Source organism: Rhinolophus ferrumequinum, chromosome 10, assembly GCF_004115265.2.
Source record: "Rhinolophus ferrumequinum isolate MPI-CBG mRhiFer1 chromosome 10, mRhiFer1_v1.p, whole genome shotgun sequence".
NCBI lineage: Eukaryota > Metazoa > Chordata > Mammalia > Chiroptera > Rhinolophidae > Rhinolophus > Rhinolophus ferrumequinum.
The window spans coordinates 56,546,366-56,567,195 of record NC_046293.1 but is presented as its reverse complement, the minus strand read 5'-3'; the positions used below and the strand labels follow the sequence as shown (position 1 = coordinate 56,567,195).

Genomic DNA, 20,830 nt, shown 5'->3' with positions numbered 1-20,830 from the left:
CCCAGGCCCTCTGCAGGCAGAGAGACTAGGGGAGACCCACTGGGATTTCCTGATTACCACCCCCTTCTCCTTTGCAGCAGGTCCCGCTCCCACCCCACCCCCACCCAGTCCACAGAACAGACCGGGTGTGGCATAGAGAGTTGCATATTTTACTTTATTTTTATTAAATTAAAAGCTACAGTCTGGCGGCGATTCCAGAACAGGGTAAGGAGGCTCCTTAAAGGGGGCAGAGAAGAGTGGGAGAAAGACAGACTGACAGAAACAGACGTAGGAAAGGACAAGGTTAAGGTAGATGGGGAACTGCTTCTGAAGAACACACGTCATGGCTCCCCTGCACAGAAGTTCAGCAGTGAACAGTATGGGGTGGGGGGTGTTCAAGAGACCTTCCCCATCCCACCCAGGTCCTTTCTCAGCTTAGTCACTGGAGCACAGCACATACCAGAAAAAGCCAAGGGCAACAGAGGGGGCAGGAAGACTGGGAGTATGTACAAGGGGAGGAGGGAAGCAGAGCCTTCCAGATCAGCATCTGTCAGAAGGGAGTGGCTCACAGTGCACTGAAGCACTTGGCCTGTGGGTGGACAGGGGAAGGGATTACCCCCTCCCTCTCTGAACTCCTTCCCTAGGCAGACAGGTCCCCTACTCTGTGATTGGGGGGGCAGAGGGAGAGAGGAGAACAGAGGCTTCCGTTGGGTCCTAGTGGAAGAGAATGGCAGGGGCCTTGGCAAAGGGGATGTCCTTCAGTCATCTGTGATACCCTTGGCTCTCAGCTCCTCTTGCACTCGGGTCAGGTAGGTGGGGTCCGGGTACCCAAACCTGGGAGCAAAGAGAAATGAGGGTCAGGGTTAGCTGTTCGGCTTTACTCATATTACCCCCATGCTCACTCTCATTCTGGGTGCCCCACTGTGGCCCCACTCCCTCTTCCCTAAAGTAATCCAAACCCAAGATAATTTAGCCCAATTATTTCTATAGGTTAAGCTGGTCACATCAGGACCAGGTTGAATGTAGGAGAAACTGGGATGGAAGAGATGGTTGAATAATTTGGGGGTGGTCCTCTCCAGTTAGGAGGCTCCCAGAAGGAGGGGGTTGATGTTGTTCCCTCAGTGGAAATGGACCGAAGGGGCAGAGCCAAAGAAAGGGGAATGAAGGAGTGTCGCACAGCTGGGGTCCCCCTGTGCAGCTGGTCTTGTGGTGGATGTCATTCCAGGTGATGACATTCGGTCTCCCTGTGGTCATGGACGTGCCAATAGTGAAGGTGAGACGCTGGTCAAACGCCTTGCGGAACAGGGTCAGCACCTTGTTGCCCTCAGGGCAGTCCGGGAGGTAGGCCACCCGTGTGGTGCCAGGATACCGAACTCCTGGGTTTGGGTGTTCAGCCTGGGAGGAGGGGGAAGCAAAGTAGGCAATGAGCAGCTGGGCATCTTAAGGCCACGATGCCAGTGGAAGGTCATGCTGGCCAGCCTTCTGTCTGTGCACGCCCAGCTAATGCTGACAGGGCAAGAACAGGCTGACAGCCTTTCAGGGAAGGAGAGACTCTAGGGTCTGGGCAGCAGGAGCCTGTGTCTGGACAAAACCCTTATTGTTAAGAGTTCTTTCTCCCCATCTCAATCCCTCAAGTCTCAATTCAGCAACAAATGGATTCTCAGAAGTGATGGAAGGTAGCTGGTCCTTACTCTCCAGAAAACTCAGCAGAAATGTGAAGACTGAGAATAATTTATCTTTCAGCCTTCCCTTCTCCACCTGAAAACACTCCCAATACTTCTTGCACTGTCTAACCTGTTCCATTTTTCTATTACTCTTCTTCAGAGCTTCCTCATCCCTCTGAAAAGAACTGGAAATTACTCTTTGTCAAGCAGGAAGACAACTATAGGCTCTTGAACATTTCTGTTTTAAACTTCCACTGTCATTGAGGTTTTCCTCTCTCATAAATCTGGAATGGAGTAACACTCCTAGTTAGGAGGGTCAGATCCCTTCCTGCTTGTGCATGCCTGCATCTGAGCCACCATCTCCAGAGAATTCACCTCTGCCAAGAATAGTTGTTGGTATCCAAGTTCATCAAGGAAATAGTACTCAATTCCTTTCTTTCATACCTGATTTTCATGTGTGCCTTGGGGTCGTGGGGATGGAAAAGTTGGACCTCAAGGGGACCTCCTAACTCCAGGGCACTGAATGGGAATGCCTTCTGGAAGGCAGCAAGACTGTATCACATCTAACAAACACACTCCCCTCCCCCAGCTTTCCTAGGTCAGAGAAGGAGCTTGGGGTAAAAACCAAAGGGTAAGGGCAGGCCGAAGTCTCCTTACCCCCTGGACACCGGGTGGGAAGACATACTGGATGACGATGGTGCCGTATTTCTCATAGCTGGGCAGTAGGAGCGTGGCGTCCTTAGAGACCAGCATCCTCCCATTCTGGGGCTGGTTGCCCACCAGCTGCCCATAGAAGCGGCCACACATGGGGCAGGCCTTTTTCACCTGCAGGGCCCGGGTGATGCAGCCTTCACAGAATGAGTGCCGGCACTTCTCCAATGTCTTGGCATTCTGGATCTCCCCCAGACAGATGGGACAGGTGCTTTCCTGCTCTTCTGCCTCCTCCCGAAGGCGGGGAGGAAGAGGAGGAGGCAGGGGAGGAGGAGGTGGGGGGAGACCCCGTGCCCCTGGGGGCAGGAGTGGGGCTGCTCGGAGAGGGGGTGGGCCTGGGCGGTGCAGCTCAGGGTGCTCTCCCCCACCCCCCAGAGCCAGGCAGCCCATAAGCTCCCCCTGCCTCTGAGCTTTCTTCAGCTCTTTCTCTGCCTCTTTTAGCAGCCCCTTGAGAGCCTTCCGGGCCAGGTAGAGCCCATTGGGAGGGGCTGGGGGAGGGCCCTGTGGGGAAAGCTGGAGAACATAGATGTCAGAAGTCTCGCCATCTATGAGGATGGACACTCGATGCTCCTCCCGAAGCCGGGCCAGCCGGGCTGGGGTCTCCTTGCTCAGGAAGTCCCACACAGGCTTGGAGACAGTCACTTTGTTCTTGCAGGTGCCTCCACAGGCTGCCATTCTGGACAGGACGAACGACACTGCCCCCAGGGTGAAAGGGACTCAGGGTGGGGGGGGTCCCCATTTGACAAATATCAGTACCTCCTACTTCAGGTTCTTTTCCAACCCTAAATTATCTCTACTTTCTCAAAGTCCAACCTCCAACTCTTCCCCCAAGTTCTTTTCCTTTTTCTATCTCTTCTTCTTTCAAACCCCGGCACCCACAGAAGAGTAAGGAAGTTTCTAAACATTATTATTCTCATCTAAGCCAAGCATCAGTCTTGGTTCTCCTTTCACTCCTCCCAAGATCACAGAAACAATCTGCCCCTCCCTCTCCCTGGGCGAAAACTGGGTTCTGTAAAAGAGAGGGAGACTTTTCGACCCTCCTTTTTGCTCACTTTGATCCTGAAGAGCTTAGAAATGGCATGCAGGCTCTCTCTCTGTCCCTGCTCCCTACTTGTAGGTGGTGTGACCTGGTAGGTGGACAGGAAAAGGAGGGTAAGTGAGAAACCCCTTTCCCTCTTCCCATATGCCCCAACCCAGCAGCCCACATACCAGAGATGGGAACCTGGGTGTAAATTAGTGGGAATGGCATTACTTGAACATAGAATGGAGGAAACCAACTTAAAGGTGAAAGCTGAGGTTCCCTCAGGAGGCAGATACCTGGAAAGCTCATGGACGATGACAGAAGCAGAAATCCTTCTGTTCCCACACTCAGCTGACCAGGACTGGAGGGAGGGGGGAGGGTAAAGGGTTATGATGACATATGTTACCATTTTCCCCAGTCTGCCCAGAGACAAAACAAAAACTTTCATTACCTCTCCTTATCTCCTGCAGAATTCCATCCCCAGCCTCTCCCCAAGTTGTTAAATAAGGAATTTCAACATGCTAACTTTCCTCTTTTCTTCCCCAGCTCTGAGGCTCTCAAGAAATCCTAGAGCATAGGTAAGTCAGGGAGGGGAAAGCCCACACAGATGAAGGTCTTTCTTGCCACCTCCCTCAGATCCCATGGACAGGAATATTTCCTGTGCTCCACATTCCCAGATAATTCAGTCCCTATTGCTGGGGAGCCTTCCTTGAGAGCCAAACCAGTCCCTTCTGCTGAAGTCCGTTTGGAATGGAAACTAAGTGGCAGCAGCCCCTGCAATAACAAAGTTCTCACTGTCACCTTTCAAACCCAGCACACGAAGTGCAAGCCGGTCAGCAATCTAGTCTGCATTTAGGGAGGGGTGGGGCTCACGCGGAGGCTCCGCCGGAGGAGTCTGAGGTTTCCCCTGAGTCTTGCCATGTTCAGCACCTACAACCTCCAAATGCAGCTCAAATAGAAAGAGGGGCCATGAGTGATCCCAAGGGGAGCGGCTCTTCGTTTGTGTCTCTGTCATAGACCCCTCAAGGCCAGATGCACCTCGAGATTCAGAAAGTGAAACTGGAACCCCTAGAGCCTCAGCTCGTACTGTCTATCCAGGTGGAACACCCTCCACCCCTCATCAGAGAGAAGCCAGGACCTAGGTGTCCTTAGCTCCAAGTCCTGATGGCACAGAAAAGGGAGGCGGGGCCAGTTTATGCTGGGTCTCTAGATTCCTCTGGGGCAACCCAGGCGGGACACGGGGCCAGTCCCTCCCTCCAGACAGGGACCGACAGCAGGGGCAGCAGGGAAGGGCAAGGGTCCCTGGGGGCATCCGCTGAGCCTGCTGCACCCCTCCCCCCACGACCTCCTGCAAGACCCGACCCGGAACCAACTCCCCAAGTCCCCGTCTCCCCATCTCGTGGAGCCCCCCGGAGCCCTACCACTGGGTATGGGTGCATGTTGGCGCGATCGCAGTCCCCAAAACCCCCAAATGGAGGCCAGGGCTGGAGGATAACAAAAAGAGGATCCACCAAACGTGGAGGGGGCCCCGGAGCCCCGCACGGAGGAATGAAACAGAGGAGGGGGCACAAGGGCAGCGGGAGAGCGCACGAGGGGTGCGAGCGGGTCCGGGGGGGGCGCGCGGTGGGTGTGGGGGCGCCGGGCTCACCTACCTCTCGTCAGCGCCGCCATTGCCGGTCACATGACTGAGGCTGTTGCTGGGATGACGGCCTGGGCCTTAGCAACAAGGGGGGGGGGAGACCCCTTGAAGGTGGGGGTAGTGTGCAAGGGGTGCAGACTGTGAGGGAAAGGGAAGGAGAACTGCACCTCCTCCCCCTCCCAGGTGACAATGACCGTTTCCTTTGACCCCTTCTATCCACAAGACCCTGCCCTTCCGCCCCAAAACAAAAATGGAGGCGCCCTCCCAGTCTTTGGAGGGAAGGAGTGGCGTCGTGGAACTGAGGGTAGGAGGTTAAATCCGTTACAAGACGCAACCTTTCTCGCTACCCACTCCCGGAGGAGCCCTCTCGCTTTTTCTTTCCCAGCCAGCTGCTTGGCAGCTTCTAGCTACAGAGGAGTGCTGGTCTAGGTAGATGGGGAGGAGGGCTCAATTATTTTGTGATCCTTATGCTATCAGGGTCTTTGAGGAATAATATGGGATGAGTCATAGTAGAAAGGAAAGCGCTGGATCTAAAAAATAAACAAACGCCTGGACTAAACTATTTCAATCCCTCATCTCTTGCCTTTTCCTAGATTGTGACCCCCACAACCCGCTCCCAGATGGGTATTGGTGCTTCTCTGATTGTTTTCTTTCCACGACAGGGAAACTGAAGTTGGTGCAGAATGGGAAGTGAATACGTTTTTTTTTCAAGTGCCATGAGGTGGTGGTAGTGTCAAGTCTATGGTTCAAATAGAGTTAAAAACTCTCAAAGAAAAAAAAAACTCTGCTCAGTTCTGCTTCCCACATCAGAGCAATCCCCGCCCCTAGTCCAACTCACTTCCCTGGGGTCACATCAAGCCAGGTTTTTCCACCAGTCCAGACCTCCTTGGCCAAGCCATACTGGGTCTTCCAGACTGGCAACAACCTCTGCCACCCATCCCCTTTCTTCACTCCCCTTCTGAGCTGGAGGGCTGGTCACTTTCTTCCCTTTCCCAGGACCCTGTTGTACTCTTCCTGCCCTCCAGGCAGAGGACATCTTTCCCAGGAAGCCTGGGGGAACACTGAATTCCTTCTCTTTTAGCTGCTGGGCTGACAGACTATCACCTTTACAGAGTTGGAGATGTGACCAAGCCCAGGACCCTGGGGGAAAAGGGAAGGTCACATCATTTCAGCTCTCCCTGGCCCCCCTATAGCTGAACGGCCACAAAGTGGGAGAGTAAGTTTTCATTCCCATGCACAATCCTCACAAACTTTTAAGTTTACAGCCATCTATCTAGAAACCCACACCCTTAGTTAGGGGACCAGTACCTTAAAGATCAGAATTCTTCACCTGGTCCGTGTACCCCTAAGCACAGGCTTCTTTAGAAAAGGAAAACCAAACCAAACAAACAAACAAAGAGGCATTTCTGTGAAGGGATTTGGATTCAATAATTTAATTTCTATATAGTGACGGCAATGGGAGTAAATACACAAGATCTTTTGTATTAATAAAAAAAGATGAAAATCAGAAGCAACAAATGAAGACCATACTGCTCATGATACATTAGCCACATGGTCAGAAAACACATTTCTAAAGAACAGTTGCTGGTGTCATGGAGTTTTATTGCATTCAACAGGGGAAAGGTAGATGGTTGGAATGAAAAAGATCCATCAGGCTCCAGACAGGATGATATCACAGGGGCTCCAATCCTTAACTGGGGACTCTTCTTTCTTTGGAGAAGATGGAGGGGAGAAAGAATTCTTTACGACCTCATGACTTCTTGTGAGACAGATCAGTCCAGCCAGATACAGAGAAAAGAATCTTTGCATCCCCACAGGCCAGTTGCTGGTGCCCATCTTTGTGTTTAAGAAAAAAATGTAGGAGCCTCAAGGGGTATGGAGGATAGCAAGAATGGCTGCCTTAGCCCGAAAGGCATTGGCGGGAGGGGAGGACGCTATCTGGGCTCATGATGGTCCTCTACATTCTGAGAATATCATGCATCAACTCAACTATCTTTGGAGGGGGCAGGGTGATTGAGTTATGGCTCTGATTCCTCTCTGGGGGTGGAGAATGAAGATGACAAAGGCGGCCATCTGTCCCCTGGGAAACACAGTAGCAGTATAAGACGGGACAGAAGAGAACAGAATAACAAATCCAACTGGGGAAAGGGTTTGAGAGTGGGTGGGGGAAGGAAGTATGCTAGGCACACACCTCCAGAAAAGGTTCCCATAATTGAGACCTCCATCCTCTTAAAATGGCCGGGGTTGACCCAGGTAGCGATATTCCCTTCTCCTGGGAATAAAACTTCAGGGATGGCTAGACATGAAGAAGGGAAATTTAACATGCGGAATCTACCTTATACCCCTGGCCCATCATCCCAGCCTCCAGAACTGGCCATACCCTCACCAAAGGGTTCCAGGGCCAGGGGGGGTGTGTGATCCTGGGGAAGAGCAGCAGAAGTCAAACACTTTCACCTAGGCTTGAACACTGTGGCCATCCATCTCTGGGCTCCTGCACCCACAAGTACAGGGGTGGTAGTGGAAGTGGGGTAAGGGAAGAGATTGGAGAATAGTTAATCCTTGACAGAGACCTTCTCCAGTTCCCTGCATAATCACAAGAGTCCTCTTAGGTCCCACCTGCATGAGGTGCCAGCCTGCTGACCACTCTCCACCCCACTTGTGTGTGTGAAACTGGCCATATCCCATCATATGCGTGCATTCCTGCACCCACATCTGTAGTATCATGAAAGTCTTCCATCCCAGGGCCTACCAGAAGGAAGCATTCCATAATAAGTTCTATAAAGTTATCAGCAAAATTCAGACACTTAGTTCATCCCACACAGCAAAGTGCATCCAGAGTAGTTGCTTGAGCCAGGTCCATCTGTCCAATCAGGTCCTGAAGACAGCAAACAACCCCCTTCCCCCAGCTCCTCCTATGTTACAGAAACAACGGGACATTTTACAAAGATCAAGGCACTTGAGAGTCAACAATTACACTCTAACAAATCAAGCAGACTTCTTGGAGGAGAGGGAGAGAGGGAGGAAAACTGGACAAAGGGTAGAAAGGATGTATTTCTGAGGGCCACGAAGAACCTACTCAACAGAGCCTGTAGCCTGAATTTAGCAAAGAGGAAGAGAAGTAGTGGCCAGAATATCCACAATTCCCCCAAGCCTCTCTGAAGAACCCCACCACCTTGAACATAAAGCAGCAGTCACCATGGAGTCTCTTAGGCAAAGATGTTGGTAATAAAATCCAGGAACCGCTTAGCATACTGCTCAGGATGGACAGTAGATATCTCTGCCCCAGCCTGTGAGAAGAGATTTGGAACATGGTGTCAGGTCACCCCATCACTCTCCCATTTCCCATACTCCATTCCATTCCACATCATTTCTACACCCAACCCTTCATCCTTTTGCCACCCACTGCTCTAGCACAAGAGGTTCTCTTCACAAAGAATAGTGAACTCAAGACAGGAAAGGAAAGGCCCTGGGGAACCCTCACCCCATGCTTGACAGTTTTGGCTGCATGAGCTGCTTTCTTCTTGGCATCATACTGTGTCAGGATGTCAATGAGGCCCATGAAATACACCTCCTTCTGAGGGGCCCCTGGGGAGAGTAACCAGCAATGAAGGACAAGCACAGTCCCAATTCCCTCTCCCCAGGAACCAGTTAGATCTGTTCTGAAAACCTAACTGGACTCTCCACCCACCACCCTGGTCTCCATCCCCCAAGGACCATCATCCCCACCTCAAAATTTCCAGGATCTCTCTCACCCTCAGCACTCCGGATAGCGTAGACATCAATGAAGGATTCAAACTCTCCAGGTCCCAGGGGCCGATGGGAATGGATGTAGCCACCGATACCCTCGGGGGAGGTGCCATAGGAGCCCACCAGAGCTGGAGGTCCGGTCAGGCCACAGTCCCCATCCCCCTCTGACTCCTCTTCCCGCACTGGCCCTTCCTCCTCGGTTTCAGAGCCCCGAATGATGTCATGGATGCCCAGCAGAAGGCTGTAGTCCATGATCTTCAGCTGCACGAGGAACTGAGACCCACCGATAAATCAGACACCCCAGATCTCCCTCCCCACTCCCAGGTACTACCCTTATACCTCCACCCCTGAATTTCTGGGGCTCTCCTGGAGAAAGGATGTATAAAAATTGAGGGTTGGGAGTATACCATTTTCCTCTAGTAACAAAATGTCCTGGTGTCTAAGATCATTCTTTTAGCTCATTCCAGCCACCTCCTCTATGGGTCACCTCTAGGGATTTTTCATGTCTCATACTCAACTCCCCGACATGCAGAGAACCCAAAGAATAAAGGGGAGGAGTTCCCTCAGATCGTGAATGGAGAGACAACTGCCCCCCAGGGAAGCAAGAAAGGAAACAAGACCATTTCCCAGAGCACCCCAATCATCACCTCCACATCTCGCTTCAGCTTCTCTAGAAATACTTTCTTCTCTTCTTCACCAATATAAACTTTCTGGTTCTTGTTAAGAAAGTCCATATCCTTAAGAGTGGGCAATTCTTTAACCTGAGAATAGGTAAAGGGACACCTTGGGAAGCTATCCCTTCCCCCAAGGCCTCAGAGAACCCTGCTCTCTCTAAGGCTCTATGTGGAACTCAGTGGGCTCTAGGAGAGAGAGACCTGACAGCCCCTCTCTCATCTGACTCCACACCGGGATGCTGGCCCCCAGTCTGTTCTCACTTCCAGTGGCTTCCCCAGACTCAGTCACTGTAGATGTACCCCAAATCACAGCTCACTACTTTCTGCTTATGGTTTTCATCAAGGCCCTCGATGCTGACTTTTCTTTCTTCTTAAGCAAAAGTAGCTGCTTGTCTAGGAGAGGCCAGAGTAGGAGGTGGGAGGTAAGCATTGTGCTCTTTAAGTCTGACATTCTCACCCATCCCCAAACCTTCCAAAGGGAATAATAAACCACGCCAGTGACAAAGCAGCTGTTCCCACTGCCCCTTCCACACAATCCCTGGATTGGTACAAGGTTACATCTCTCTCCTAGTCAGGGGTTTAAGATAAGAATAAATAGCTGGTAATACGTGCCTCTTTATCCTAAGAAGATCCCTTTCATCTTCATCCCTCCCCTATCCCTCACCCTAAAATTAGTATCACCTTTTCCTTATCAGTGGCTTCCCGGGACACAAGGGAACCCTGTGGAGAGAGACCCAAAGATGAAGTCAGCAGAAGTGGCTTAAAGAACAGTCAACACCCAGCTCCTAAGACAAGTATTCAAACCTATAGCCTTCTTTCTTTCAAAGGAATCATCCAGTGCCTTCCCGGGTCCTTCCCACTCTCAGGCGATGAGGAGCACCCCCTCCGCCCTCGCTCTCCTCTCCTTACCTTGAGGTCATACTTCCTGTGCACAGGAAGACGGTGGCTGAACATGTTGCGCATCACAAGCATGTAGCTGTCCTCACTGTCCACGCTGACGCGGTACATCCCCAGGAACTGGGGCAGCAGTGTGTTGCCATGGCACTTCACAATGTACTGGGCGGAAGGGAGGAAAGAATAGGGGGAGGCTGAGCAGCAGATACACAAACAGCCCACGGGTGGGCATTCAAACACTCCCATTCCCGAGTGGGCAGAGAGCTTCAAGTAGAGAGGCTACAAGAAGGTCAAAAGTGGTGGGCGCTTTCTGAAGACGCCCTTGGTTTTCCCTGCAGTTTCTGAATCCTCATCTCCTCTGCTTAATTCATTTGCATACTGGCTCAATTTTAAAGTGCCTTCTCTCATTTCATAGCTATCATTCTTTGAGACGGGGAATGTAGGTGTTATTATCCTTATTTTAGACCCTCTTTATATGCAGATGGTCACAGAACCAGGATTAGAAATTACGTATGTTTATCAACTAACCGATTTTATCTAGATCAATGTTTCTTGCTGGGCTAGATTCCTGTAGTAAAAATGTTTGCATGATGCCTGTAGTTTGGATTCTTACATAATTATTCCTCTTTCAATGTTACCATCTCTCTCTCCTTCAATACTGCTGCCTACTTCTCTTCATAGCCAACCTTCTCAGAAAAGTAGTCAGCAATTAATCCACTTCCTAGCTCTTATTCACACCTCAAACCAGTGAAATCAGACTTAGACCCTCATTTCTCCTCTGAAATCTCTCTACTCCTCCCTCCCCCAAATCCCTGTTGCCAAATCCAATGAGTATCTAGTCATTGTAATATATCTACTGAGCACATGATACTACTGACCAGTCTCTCCTTAAAACTCTCTTCCCCCTCAGCTCCCATTAAACCACTCTTCTGATTCCCCTCCTCTCTGTCCTCCAATCCTGTATGGAATGAAGTAGGGCCTAAATAATTAAAAGTGTCCATTGACTCTTAGTCTTCTTTAGGGGCTCTTTTCTCCAGCTGCTCCTTAAGGTTCTATCCTCAACCATTCTTTGCACAATACTTTTCATTTTACTCCACACTTCCCTTCAATAATCTTATCTATACTTGTGGCTTTAATTACCACCTCTTCACCTATAACTCTCAAATCTACACTTCTACTCTAATCATCTTTCCCGAACTCCATTCCCCAACACTTTACTGGACATTGGTATCTGTATGAACTGCAGAAACCCCAAACTCAAAGTGTCTAAACCAGAACTGTCTTCCTCCAAAAACCTGTTTCGTTTTCTGCTTCCCAACTGTTGGTGAATGGGGCCCCAGTATCCCTAACTGGAGGTGTGTTTGCCTTAATTCCCACAATTCTCCCCTAAGTCTTCCTTTCCAACGCCATTGCCACTGCTCCTCCAGGCTCTGTCATTTCTCACCTGGGCTATTACAAGTACCTTCTAACTGGATCTCCACTCCCAATATCCCCCCACCCTCCAGTCCATTCTCTAAAATGCTGTCACAGGGAAATTTCTAAATAACATACATATCACTCCCCTGCAAACCATCTTCAGGATCAAGTCCAAACTCTTTGTGTTGCTTATAAAACCCTGCACCATCTGGCATCTGCCTAACTATTTTTCTGCAGTACCATATCCCAGTCACATTGAATTTCTCGCAGTTCCCTAACACCAAGTTCTCTTATGCTTCTGTGCCTTTACAAGTGCTCTTTTTCTTTGCCTAGAATGCTCTCTTCCACACTGTCCAACGGCTAGTCCCTTCCAGCTTTTCACGAATCAACTCCTGTGACATTCCCTCTAAAACACTCTCTTTGAGCCTCCCAAGTGTACCTTCTCCCCTTAGTGAGTTGGGACACTCTTCCTCAGCACCCCCAGAGCATTCTGTACCTACCTCTACTATTGCACACATCTTGCCGTGTGCTAAGGCTAGCTTACTGGACTCTGCCATTAAATCAAGAGATAGATCCTCAAGGGCCACGACCATTTCATTCATTTCTTTCTTCACGGCCTAACACAGGGCCTACTAATAATAGACATTCAATATTTATTGGATAAACCAAAGATGGTCTTTCATTTATTCCTTGCTCATTGATTTAAGTGAGATTTTTCATCAGTAGAAAGATATTCAGGCAGTATTTTTATCACCAAAATATTCCTGAAACTCCAAGTACCAGGTTAATCTAATCAGACAGAATAGCTTCCCTAAACCAATTCAGGGCTGGATATGATCATGGTTTCTACCCTTCAATTTATCCCAATTGTGCACTTATCCTGGTTTTCTCCCAAAATTGCATTTATTCCTGATAGTAGTATATTTGGTGTTGACACTTCACTAATTCTGACTTTGTCTATACTTTATGTATCAATCCAGACTGGTTTTAGATTGTTAAGTATCAAATGAGAAGGATCATGTCTAAATTCTTCTATGTAGTCAAACACAATTAGGTATGCAGAGGCTCTTTTGTTGAAAGTTCTAGTTTTTCAAAAACATGATGTCAAGTGCTTCCTGGGGAGAAAAACAGGTTGTAGGGAGGAAAAGGGATAGGAAGCCTCCCTGTATGTTCTGGCAGCTGAGCTACGAGTAGGGAGAGGATGGAAAGAAAAAGGCTGGAGAGAGGCCTGACCTGGTGGTAGTTGGAGAGGTTGCTATGCATGTCAGCGATGTCCTCACTGGATACTTCTTTGATGACCAGAGTCCGATCATAGGAGATAAGGAAGCGACCATCACTGCCTTCACTTTCACTTGGGGGACTTCGGGTAAGGGACACCTGGGGACACAAATAGGCCAAAGGCTCTTTTCCTCCCTCCTTTATATGGAGATGCAAGTCATAGGATGATGGTCAACTGAACATGCCTGAAAGTGGATAAAATCCTGGTGTAAAAGGTTGAGCAGGGGTTCTTAATCTGGTGTCCACATATGGACTCAAAGTAGAGCAAAATTTTTAACATATATACATTTTTTTCCCCAAGGACAGGGTTTATAGCTTTCACCAGATTGTTGAAGATGCCTGTGACAACAAAAACACAAAGAATCATCCTTGCCAAGGCTCTCATTTCTCCAAAACATGACTGTCACAGGGCTTCCCCAGTTGTTAGGGAGAAAGGACTACCCTTAGCCAATAATAGACTCTCACCAAGTAATCCTGGTCATCAATGCCAAATCGATCACGGAGGTTCCTGAAGACCTGGGGACAATACTCCTTGAACTTGAAATGACTGGGCAGATTTTCCCTGAAATAAGGGTTTTGAAGGTAAGAAAACAAAGTAACAATATTACCTTACATTTATATAGGGCTTGACAGTTTATAAAGCACCTTCACGCATATTACCTTATTTGAGTCTCATAAAACCCTGTGAGGTACTGTAAAGGTGCATTATTCCCATTTTATAGAAGGGGAGGCTGTGGCTCAGGGTACCTGAGTGACCTGCTTAAATCACAGGCCTAGTTAAGTGTCTTAAGTAGAACTAGGATCTACTGTCCACCCTCACAGCAGCATTTCCCAAATTTCAAGCAAGTTACAAACATCCTAAAATTCACAATAGATGCCACTGCTTTGAATGGCATCTTCTGATACTAGGAGGGCTTAGAGGACTCAGGCATTTTTTTCAGGGAGTCCCTACCAGAAATTAATAGTATTTACTCTATGGAATTGCTAGGCAAGAGGAGAGATAAACTAGTCCATACACATAAGGGTGTAGGAACACTGAAAATTATTTTAATGGCTTCTTTGCACAATACTGAATTTCTGCTCTGAGAAGGAGGTTAGGCAATACAACATGTAAGTTGCCTTCTAAATCTAAAATCTTCAACTCATCAAATCTTCACGATTAAATTATTTACTCTTTTCGAGGAAGGTTGACATGAGAAGGCCAGGAATCCCCATATACCTGTGGAAAAGGTGATTGTTGACCTTGATCTTGGAGCTGGCCTTAAAGTCATCTGGCAGCAGCATCACCGGGGGAGGCACCTGGCTGAGCTCATTGATCTGATAAACCAAAACAAAATAGGGAGGCAGTGAGTAGGGGTGTGGAGAGCTACTCATATACTGTGTCTGGTTAAGAGTCAGAAAAGGGCAACTCAGACCTCATTCCTTTAAAAACACTGGTATGCATTCGCTTGACAGAGGTGAGAGAATATGTCTGACCTCTTCTGCTGCCCAGCAAGGACTGCAGTAAGCAACCCTTACACACAGCCCCTCACGCACCCGCCCCCATGGAACTTCATGCTCACAATAGTCATTTTATATCAGGCAAACCCTGTAAGCAACTCAGGACTATTTTTAAAGCTGTGAGAAATTCCAGAGGAAAAAAAATACCCCCAGCAGACTCAAGACACTCAAGACAAACAGTTCCATGCTCCATTAAAAACAAAACAAAAGGCATTTTCAAAGTACACAAGAGAGTTAATGGGACTCTAAGGGGTCAAGAGCAATAAGAAAGAAGTGTCCGTATCCTGCGGGAGGCATCTCCTTACAGACAGGACCAGTCCTTCCAGACCACTCTGACTCAGTTCTCTGTAGTAGGTCCCCACCTGCCTAGGTATAAAGTAAGAGAAGAGCAGCTGATTTCAGAGAGAATGCAGGCAAGCAGAGCATATGACCTTATTAGGTGTCTGTTCACTAAAGTCAAGCCGACCCACAGCCCAAAGGATACAAGCATCACATGTTCTCCTCAGCCCCCAGAATCAACAGTCTGCTAATTCAGGGTGGAAAGGGAGTTCCTCTACTAAGAAATCTCGAGGAAATGTGCTTTCTCTCCAGTGTTGCCACAGAATCTTTTGCCCACCTTTAACAGTGTACTTATCTATATGACTAATCGCTAGTTTACATAAGTTCTCCATCTAGATTGTGAGCTTTTACAGGGCAAGACCAGTTCTAGATGCCTACATCTCTCAGATATCTAGCTAGCAAAATATTTGGCACGTAGTGGTCCTGAAGTGTTTATGAACTGAACAAGTGGATGCCTTGCCTATTCTTACTTGATCATTCAACAGAGGTTATGAAGTACAGTCCTATATACTGCAGTGAAACCCAGTACAGTCCTATATAGTGCAGTGAAACCCAGTACAGTCCTATATACTGCAGTGAAACCCAGTACAGTCCTATATACTGCAGTGAAACCCAGTACAGTCCTATATACTGCAGTGAAACCCAGTACAGTCCTATATAGTGCAGTGAAACCCAGTACAGTCCTATATACTGCCGTGAAACCCAGTAGAATCCTATATACTGCCATGAAACCCAGTAGAATCCTATATACTGCCGTGAAACCCAGTATAGTCCTATATATTGCCGTGAAACCCAGTAGAATCCTATATACTGCAGTGAAACCCAGCTCCTCTCATTCTCAGCAGAAAAGGAGGACAGAACATACTCCTCCAGAAAAAAAAAAAAGCCATTTGAGAATCCCAGCCTAAAATTCATCTATAGTTCTTCATGCCCCGTCTTTTCGCCACCTGCTGTTAAGCAGGCTGAATCATCACCAAGACATATGTTCAAGGAATTTCTCCATTCTAGAAACCTGAAGTAAATGTGTGTTGGCTGGAGGGTGGGGTGTTGAAGCTAAAGTATATATACCTAGGGAAGCTGAGGCAGGTCTTATGTGTAATTCTCCCAATTCTTACTAAAGGAAAACCCTCTTTGTTAACTTACTCAAAGGGACGGATGAGTCATCTGGAAGGTACATATAAGAGGCAGCCCTGCCCCCATCAGCCTTACCCATACCAAGTGCCCTGCTACTCGCTGATGAGACATTACCACCCCGGGAGCTGGAAGCAGTCCAGAGTCACAAAAGCAAAAGAGAGCCGACAGACCCCAAACAACATTTTAAACCATAAATTAATGTAACAGAAACTGTATTCTTCCTCATCCCCTTCCACCTCCACAACCTTTCCATAACTGTAACAACTCAAAGAAGTTGATTTATAAAACATTGCCTGTCACATTCAAGGTCACTGCATCCCTCCCACTCCAGACCTTGCAGAAGGAGGCAATGACTGTGTTTCCTTCACCTCAGGTATCCTCAGGAAAGGAGATGCACCGGCCTCTTTGGCTTCCCCTGGATTCCCAGGCCACACCCTCTACAGGAGTTTCCTGCTTCTAAAGTTCACCACCAGTGTCCCGAGGACCAGAGCTCCGCAGCCAACTCTTTCGTCAAAGATAACCCCCATTTACACCAAACAGCATCATTCCAGCCAACAATAGGGATGCAGTTAAGACCAAAGGCTGAGTGAGTGTAACCACTAGGTTCGGGGTGGGGTAGCTGCTCTAAAATGCTGTACCTGAAGGGAAAAGAAGGTACAAGCAGGATTAGAAGGGCCAGGGAACCTGGAGCTTCCCCCAAAGGCAAGGTTCCAAAGTGAAGGACAGCGGCTGGAAAGCAAGGTGGAAAGGAAAGTGAACGATCTCTTTACCCAGCTCCCCTTCCTGCTCCCCTTCCACATACACACTCTTATCGGAGGCCTCACCACCACCACCTCTGAAAAGCCACTCCCCCTAATGTCCTTCCAGCAGAAGCCGGGCCCCGGTCGGTGTCCGTAGCCCGGGGCTGAGGTTGGACCTGGCAGGAAGGAGGCAGGGAGCTGGATTTCAGGCAGGGAAGGCGGAACTAGGGTGGAGAAGTAAAGGACGGAGAGGGAGACAAAAGTCTACGGTTACGGAAAAAAGTCTAGAGCAAGAAGCCACTTGGAAGAACATCTGGGGGTTGGTGAGCAGGGAACAGGACAGCCCAGGTGAAAAGTGGCAGCGCGAGGGGCACCGGAGACAGGAGCCGGGAAACAGGGACGCCCGGAGGCGCAGGAGCTGAGGGATTCGGACAGAGTCACCGGGGAGCCAGAGCTGGGTCTCACCGAGTGGGCTACGCCCCACAGGAACACGCCCACCAGCGGGTCAGCCGCCCGGAACACCTTCACCTTCTGCTGCACGAAATGCTTTTTCTTGGTTTTGGAGGCGAAGCCGAAACCCGGACCGGGGGCCGCTGCCGTCGCTGGTACGGTGGCCGGCGGGGCAGAGGAGGACGCCATGGCCTCTCGCGTACCCTGCTGAGTGAAAGCCGGAGCCGGCAGCTATCCCGGCTCCCGACCCCGGAAGCGGTGCTCACCTGCGCCGCCGTCACGTGACCGGAGGCTGGCCCGCAGGCGCGCGAGAGGGGTGGGGCGGGGCGGGGCTGGCTCCGCCCCTTGGCGCCCGCTGGCCCCCAATGCTTGTGCGGTGGGTAGGCTCACCTGGCACACGGGTGGGCGCGCGGAAGCCGTGTCCACTGAAGGCTGGACGCAGTGCGCGAGGCCCTGGCAGGCCGCCGAGGCCGTGGGGATGTGGCCTCGGCTGGCCTGCTTCACTCCTCGGTCGAGGTGTTCTTTGCTGCAAAGTCGCCGCCTGCTGGTTTTGCCGTTTCCAAGAGTAACCGCCCTCCTGAGGCTAACCCCAAAGCATTTTTTTTTTACCACGTAGGAGAACCCTTTGCTGGGGAACCCTTTAATGCATTGAATGTGCTTTTAGAGGGACCACTCTGCATCATTCTGGAAGGTAATTGGAGTACTGCAAAACTCTAGGCACGAGACAATGAACTAAAACAGTGGCTGTTGGAATGGAAAGAAGGGGATGGCATCTAAAGGTATAGTTTGGTGTCGGTTTGGAAAATTCTTAATGATTTTTAGTATGGTTTGAGGGAAAGGGAGACAGAGAATGAATCCCAGGTTTCTGGCTAAGGTGAAGAGAGAGAGAGTGGTGAAATGAAAAGGAGCAGTTTTGGCGAAGAGATGGGTTCAGTTTGGAACGTGTTAGGAACACCTGAGGGCAACTGGACACTTGGCCTGAGAGCTCAGCAGAATGGTCTATACTGGGGATACAGATTTAATTATTGTTGTGGAATCGGGGTGTGAATGACGTTTCCCAGAGAGGGTAAGGAAAGAACCAAGGGCTGAACCCTGGGATAGACCCAGGGTTCTAAGAGGCTGGTGGGAGAAGACTGAGAAAGGGTGGCCAGAGAATGAGCCAGGAGAGCAGGGTCACAGAAGCCAAGCAAGTTGAGTTTTAAGAAGGAAGAAGTGGAGAGCAGTGTCAGATGTCAATGGAGAGGTGAAGCAAGACAAGGACAGAGAAGTGCCCATTGTACTTGGTAACTAGTGACCTTTGGAAAAGCAGGTTCAACAGAGCAAGAGCTAGATCAAGGTGGGCTGAGGAATGAGTGGGAGGTGAAGTGGAGATGGGAAGCCTGGGACTTTTTCAGGAATTTTAGTTTTAAGAAAACAAGATGGGGAGTTGCTTAAAGAGAAACACAGTAAAGGGAGGGACTTTTAAGAGAGACCTGACAAAAAGGGAAGAAATCATTGGGACAGAAGTTAAGAAAGAAGATGCAAACTGCCCAAGTCTGCATCACTTTTAGTTCTTTTATATATCGGGATTCTGAGTGTCTACCGAATGAAGGATCTAGAAGGGACTTGCTTTGGCCCAGAGAAGGGAGATTTACCACTTGTCAGAAAGGAAAAAAGAAAGGATCTGAACAGGTATATGTGAGTTACTTGTAAGTTTTTAGGCGGGGGGGGGGGGAGATGAATAATTTCATCTCACTTGCTTTGATTTTCCCTTTAAAGCAAAGTTGTTGCCCAAGACAGGAAGGTGAGAAGGAGCCTTGAGGAGTGTGTGTTTAGACCAGTTGCTCTGGGGCATGGGAGAGAAAACTGAGCAGAGACACACACAAGGAAGGTCCAGTTAGGTTTGCAGGCTCTTTGTTTTTAGTTGCCCCGGTGTTTTGGTGGTGCAGTTTTCTCCATGAATCTCAGCAGCTTTGACGTAAAAGCAGGGGACAGGTTAAGGGTATGCTGTAAAATGGGGGATAGGAGGGTAAGTGTGGTAGATGAGCTTGGGACGAGAGTTGAGCCGTTGGCAAGGGCAGGAGAGAGACATACTCGAGACGGACAGAATTGATGCTGGGACTGAAGTGATGATGGTCTTGGGGGAAAAAATGAAGAGAGTATTTTTTGTTAAAAATTACCAACAACCTAGATAAATGTCCACCAGTAGTGGAATGGTTGAATAAATTATAGATGAAGTTTTACATATATTTTTTAATTAGGTAAATCTATATGTATTGACATGAAAAGAATCCCTAGGATATATTGTCAAATGGGAAAAAAACCCCACCAAAAACCGTGTGTATAAATAGAAAAACATCTGGAAGGATATATACCACACTGTCAAATGCCATAATATGCAAAGGAAGGAGAGACTGGGGAGGGAAAAGATTTACAACACCATAGAATCATCATTGATTTTATTTTATTTTAAAGGTATCTATATACATCAAATAAATACACACTGGGGTTTGTGCAGTTTGGTTTGTCTTCCACGATGGCATGCAACATTTTGGCAGATGTGAGTGGGCAGGCCAGGTACCCTTTGTGGTGACCTTGGCTCTCTGAAAGGGATGCAGTATTGTGGAGGGAGGGATGGAGGGGAGCAGGAGGAAGACGTAGGGCGAACCTTCTGGTGAAGGCTTTGTGTGTGTGTGTCGTTTCGGATTTATGTAAGTGAATCCTATTTCCCTTACATCTTGCTAAAGAGAAGGCTGCTTCCTCTGTCACCTCTCCTCATCTGCCCTACACATTCACATTTTCTTATGTGTTTTAAAAGACTCATTTGGTGGCAAGATTACATAAAACCCATTGGATTTTTAAATGCCATCCTGGCAAATATTAGCACAAGTCTACAGGTGCACAGGTATCTTCTTCCTCTCTGACTGGGTCTTTGCTATGAATTGCAAGCTTGGGACAGGGAAGTCAGATCGGACCCCTTTCCTCAGAGCAGTGGTTTTCAAACTACAGAACGCCTCAGGGTCTCTTAGGACTGTTCAGGACTCCTCAATGAATGAAGCATTTTCTACCTAATAAAGAAAATGCAATCTGCCCAGGTCTGCATCACTTTTAGTTATCTCTTATACCAGGATTCTATGTAAGATTTTTTTTTTTGAAAGATGTTTGAATATCACTGCCTTGGATTTATTCCACACCCCTCTTGTATTTTCCCCCCTGCAGTTTTCCTTAATTGCTAAAAGCGGCCCAATAGGTAAAGGGAAAAGGGACTTTTTAACTTGAAGGAGTTCTAGGCCAATGCAGTCTGTATTTACCAACTAACACTCACACTGAGCTTTCTTTCCTGACTTAGAAGCTAGAAGATGATTTCTCTGCTGCTGGGGGAATTCTGTTCTTCCATCCTAGATAAGACTGGATATCTGGACACCAGACTTTCTTTCTTGATTTGGACCGGCTTGTAACCTCCACTCTCCATCCTTGCAGTTAGTTACCTGAAAAACCACCTTAGCACCATGTGGAAGGAAAGGACGTCTGAAACCAAAACATAGTCCTATCAATTACATGGGGGGTAGGGAGCCTGGGGAAGGAGACACCCCTAGTTCAAGTCCTTGGGCTCCTCCACCTTTGGGAAATCTGCCCTGCCCCTTTCTTTAAAGTGCACTTACCAG

The 20,830-nt window shown here is 48.7% G+C and overlaps 2 protein-coding genes across 10 annotated transcripts; both read right to left on the bottom strand.

The window, feature by feature from the left end:
* Positions 1-135: 135 nt before the first annotated feature.
* Positions 136-5,274, bottom strand: DTX3 (deltex E3 ubiquitin ligase 3). Of its 3 annotated transcripts, XM_033118440.1 has the most exons (7): positions 5,028-5,270; positions 4,177-4,324; positions 3,672-3,736; positions 3,407-3,481; positions 2,301-3,049; positions 1,157-1,374; positions 136-813 (listed from the first exon to the last, which is right to left on the bottom strand). In XM_033118440.1, coding segments are annotated over exons 4-7 (1,044 nt in total). In that variant the 5' UTR covers positions 3,408-3,481; positions 3,672-3,736; positions 4,177-4,324; positions 5,028-5,270; the 3' UTR covers positions 136-737. The 3 variants fall into 3 exon arrangements, with proteins under 3 accessions (XP_032974331.1, XP_032974328.1, XP_032974330.1); XM_033118437.1 differs by lacking the exon at positions 4,177-4,324 and having other exon boundaries at positions 2,301-3,030; positions 5,028-5,274; XM_033118439.1 differs by lacking the exon at positions 4,177-4,324.
* A 1,204-nt stretch (positions 5,275-6,478) lies between these two features.
* On the bottom strand, positions 6,479-17,496 carry PIP4K2C (phosphatidylinositol-5-phosphate 4-kinase type 2 gamma). 7 transcript variants are annotated; one of them, XR_004424089.1, is made up of 12 exons: positions 17,202-17,493; positions 14,243-14,340; positions 13,489-13,585; positions 12,979-13,122; positions 10,345-10,491; positions 10,117-10,155; positions 9,409-9,522; positions 8,767-9,034; positions 8,496-8,599; positions 7,395-8,301; positions 7,206-7,310; positions 6,479-6,724 (listed from the first exon to the last, which is right to left on the bottom strand). XR_004424089.1 is itself a non-coding variant. In XM_033116353.1 (11 exons), the coding sequence occupies exons 1-10, from the start codon at positions 17,373-17,375 to the stop codon at positions 8,221-8,223; spliced, it is 1,266 nt and encodes a 421-aa protein (XP_032972244.1). In that variant the 5' UTR covers positions 17,376-17,496; the 3' UTR covers positions 6,479-6,724; positions 8,210-8,220. The 7 variants fall into 7 exon arrangements, 2 of the variants coding, with proteins under 2 accessions (XP_032972244.1, XP_032972243.1); XR_004424088.1 differs by having other exon boundaries at positions 7,401-8,301; XR_004424086.1 differs by having other exon boundaries at positions 7,206-8,301.
* Positions 17,497-20,830: the final 3,334 nt, after the last annotated feature.

Excerpts from the sequence above, each read along its gene's own strand:
- DTX3 (XM_033118437.1), bottom strand. The coding sequence starts at position 3,435 with ATGCCATTTCTAAGCTCTTCAGGATCAAA. Across the intron at positions 3,031-3,406 it reads CTAAGCTCTTCAGGATCAAA|AATGGCAGCCTGTGGAGGCA; the intron begins GTGAGCAAAAAG and ends CGTCCTGTCCAG. Across the intron at positions 1,375-2,300 it reads TCCCACCCGGTGTCCAGGGG|GCTGAACACCCAAACCCAGG; the intron begins GTAAGGAGACTT and ends CCCTCCTCCCAG.
- PIP4K2C (XM_033116353.1), bottom strand. The coding sequence starts at position 17,375 with ATGGCGTCCTCCTCTGCCCCGCCGGCCACCGTACCAGCGACGGCAGCG. Across the intron at positions 13,586-14,242 it reads AACAATCACCTTTTCCACAG|GGAAAATCTGCCCAGTCATT; the intron begins GTATATGGGGAT and ends CCCTTATTTCAG. Across the intron at positions 9,523-10,116 it reads AAGCCACTGATAAGGAAAAG|GTTAAAGAATTGCCCACTCT; the intron begins GTGATACTAATT and ends ACCTATTCTCAG.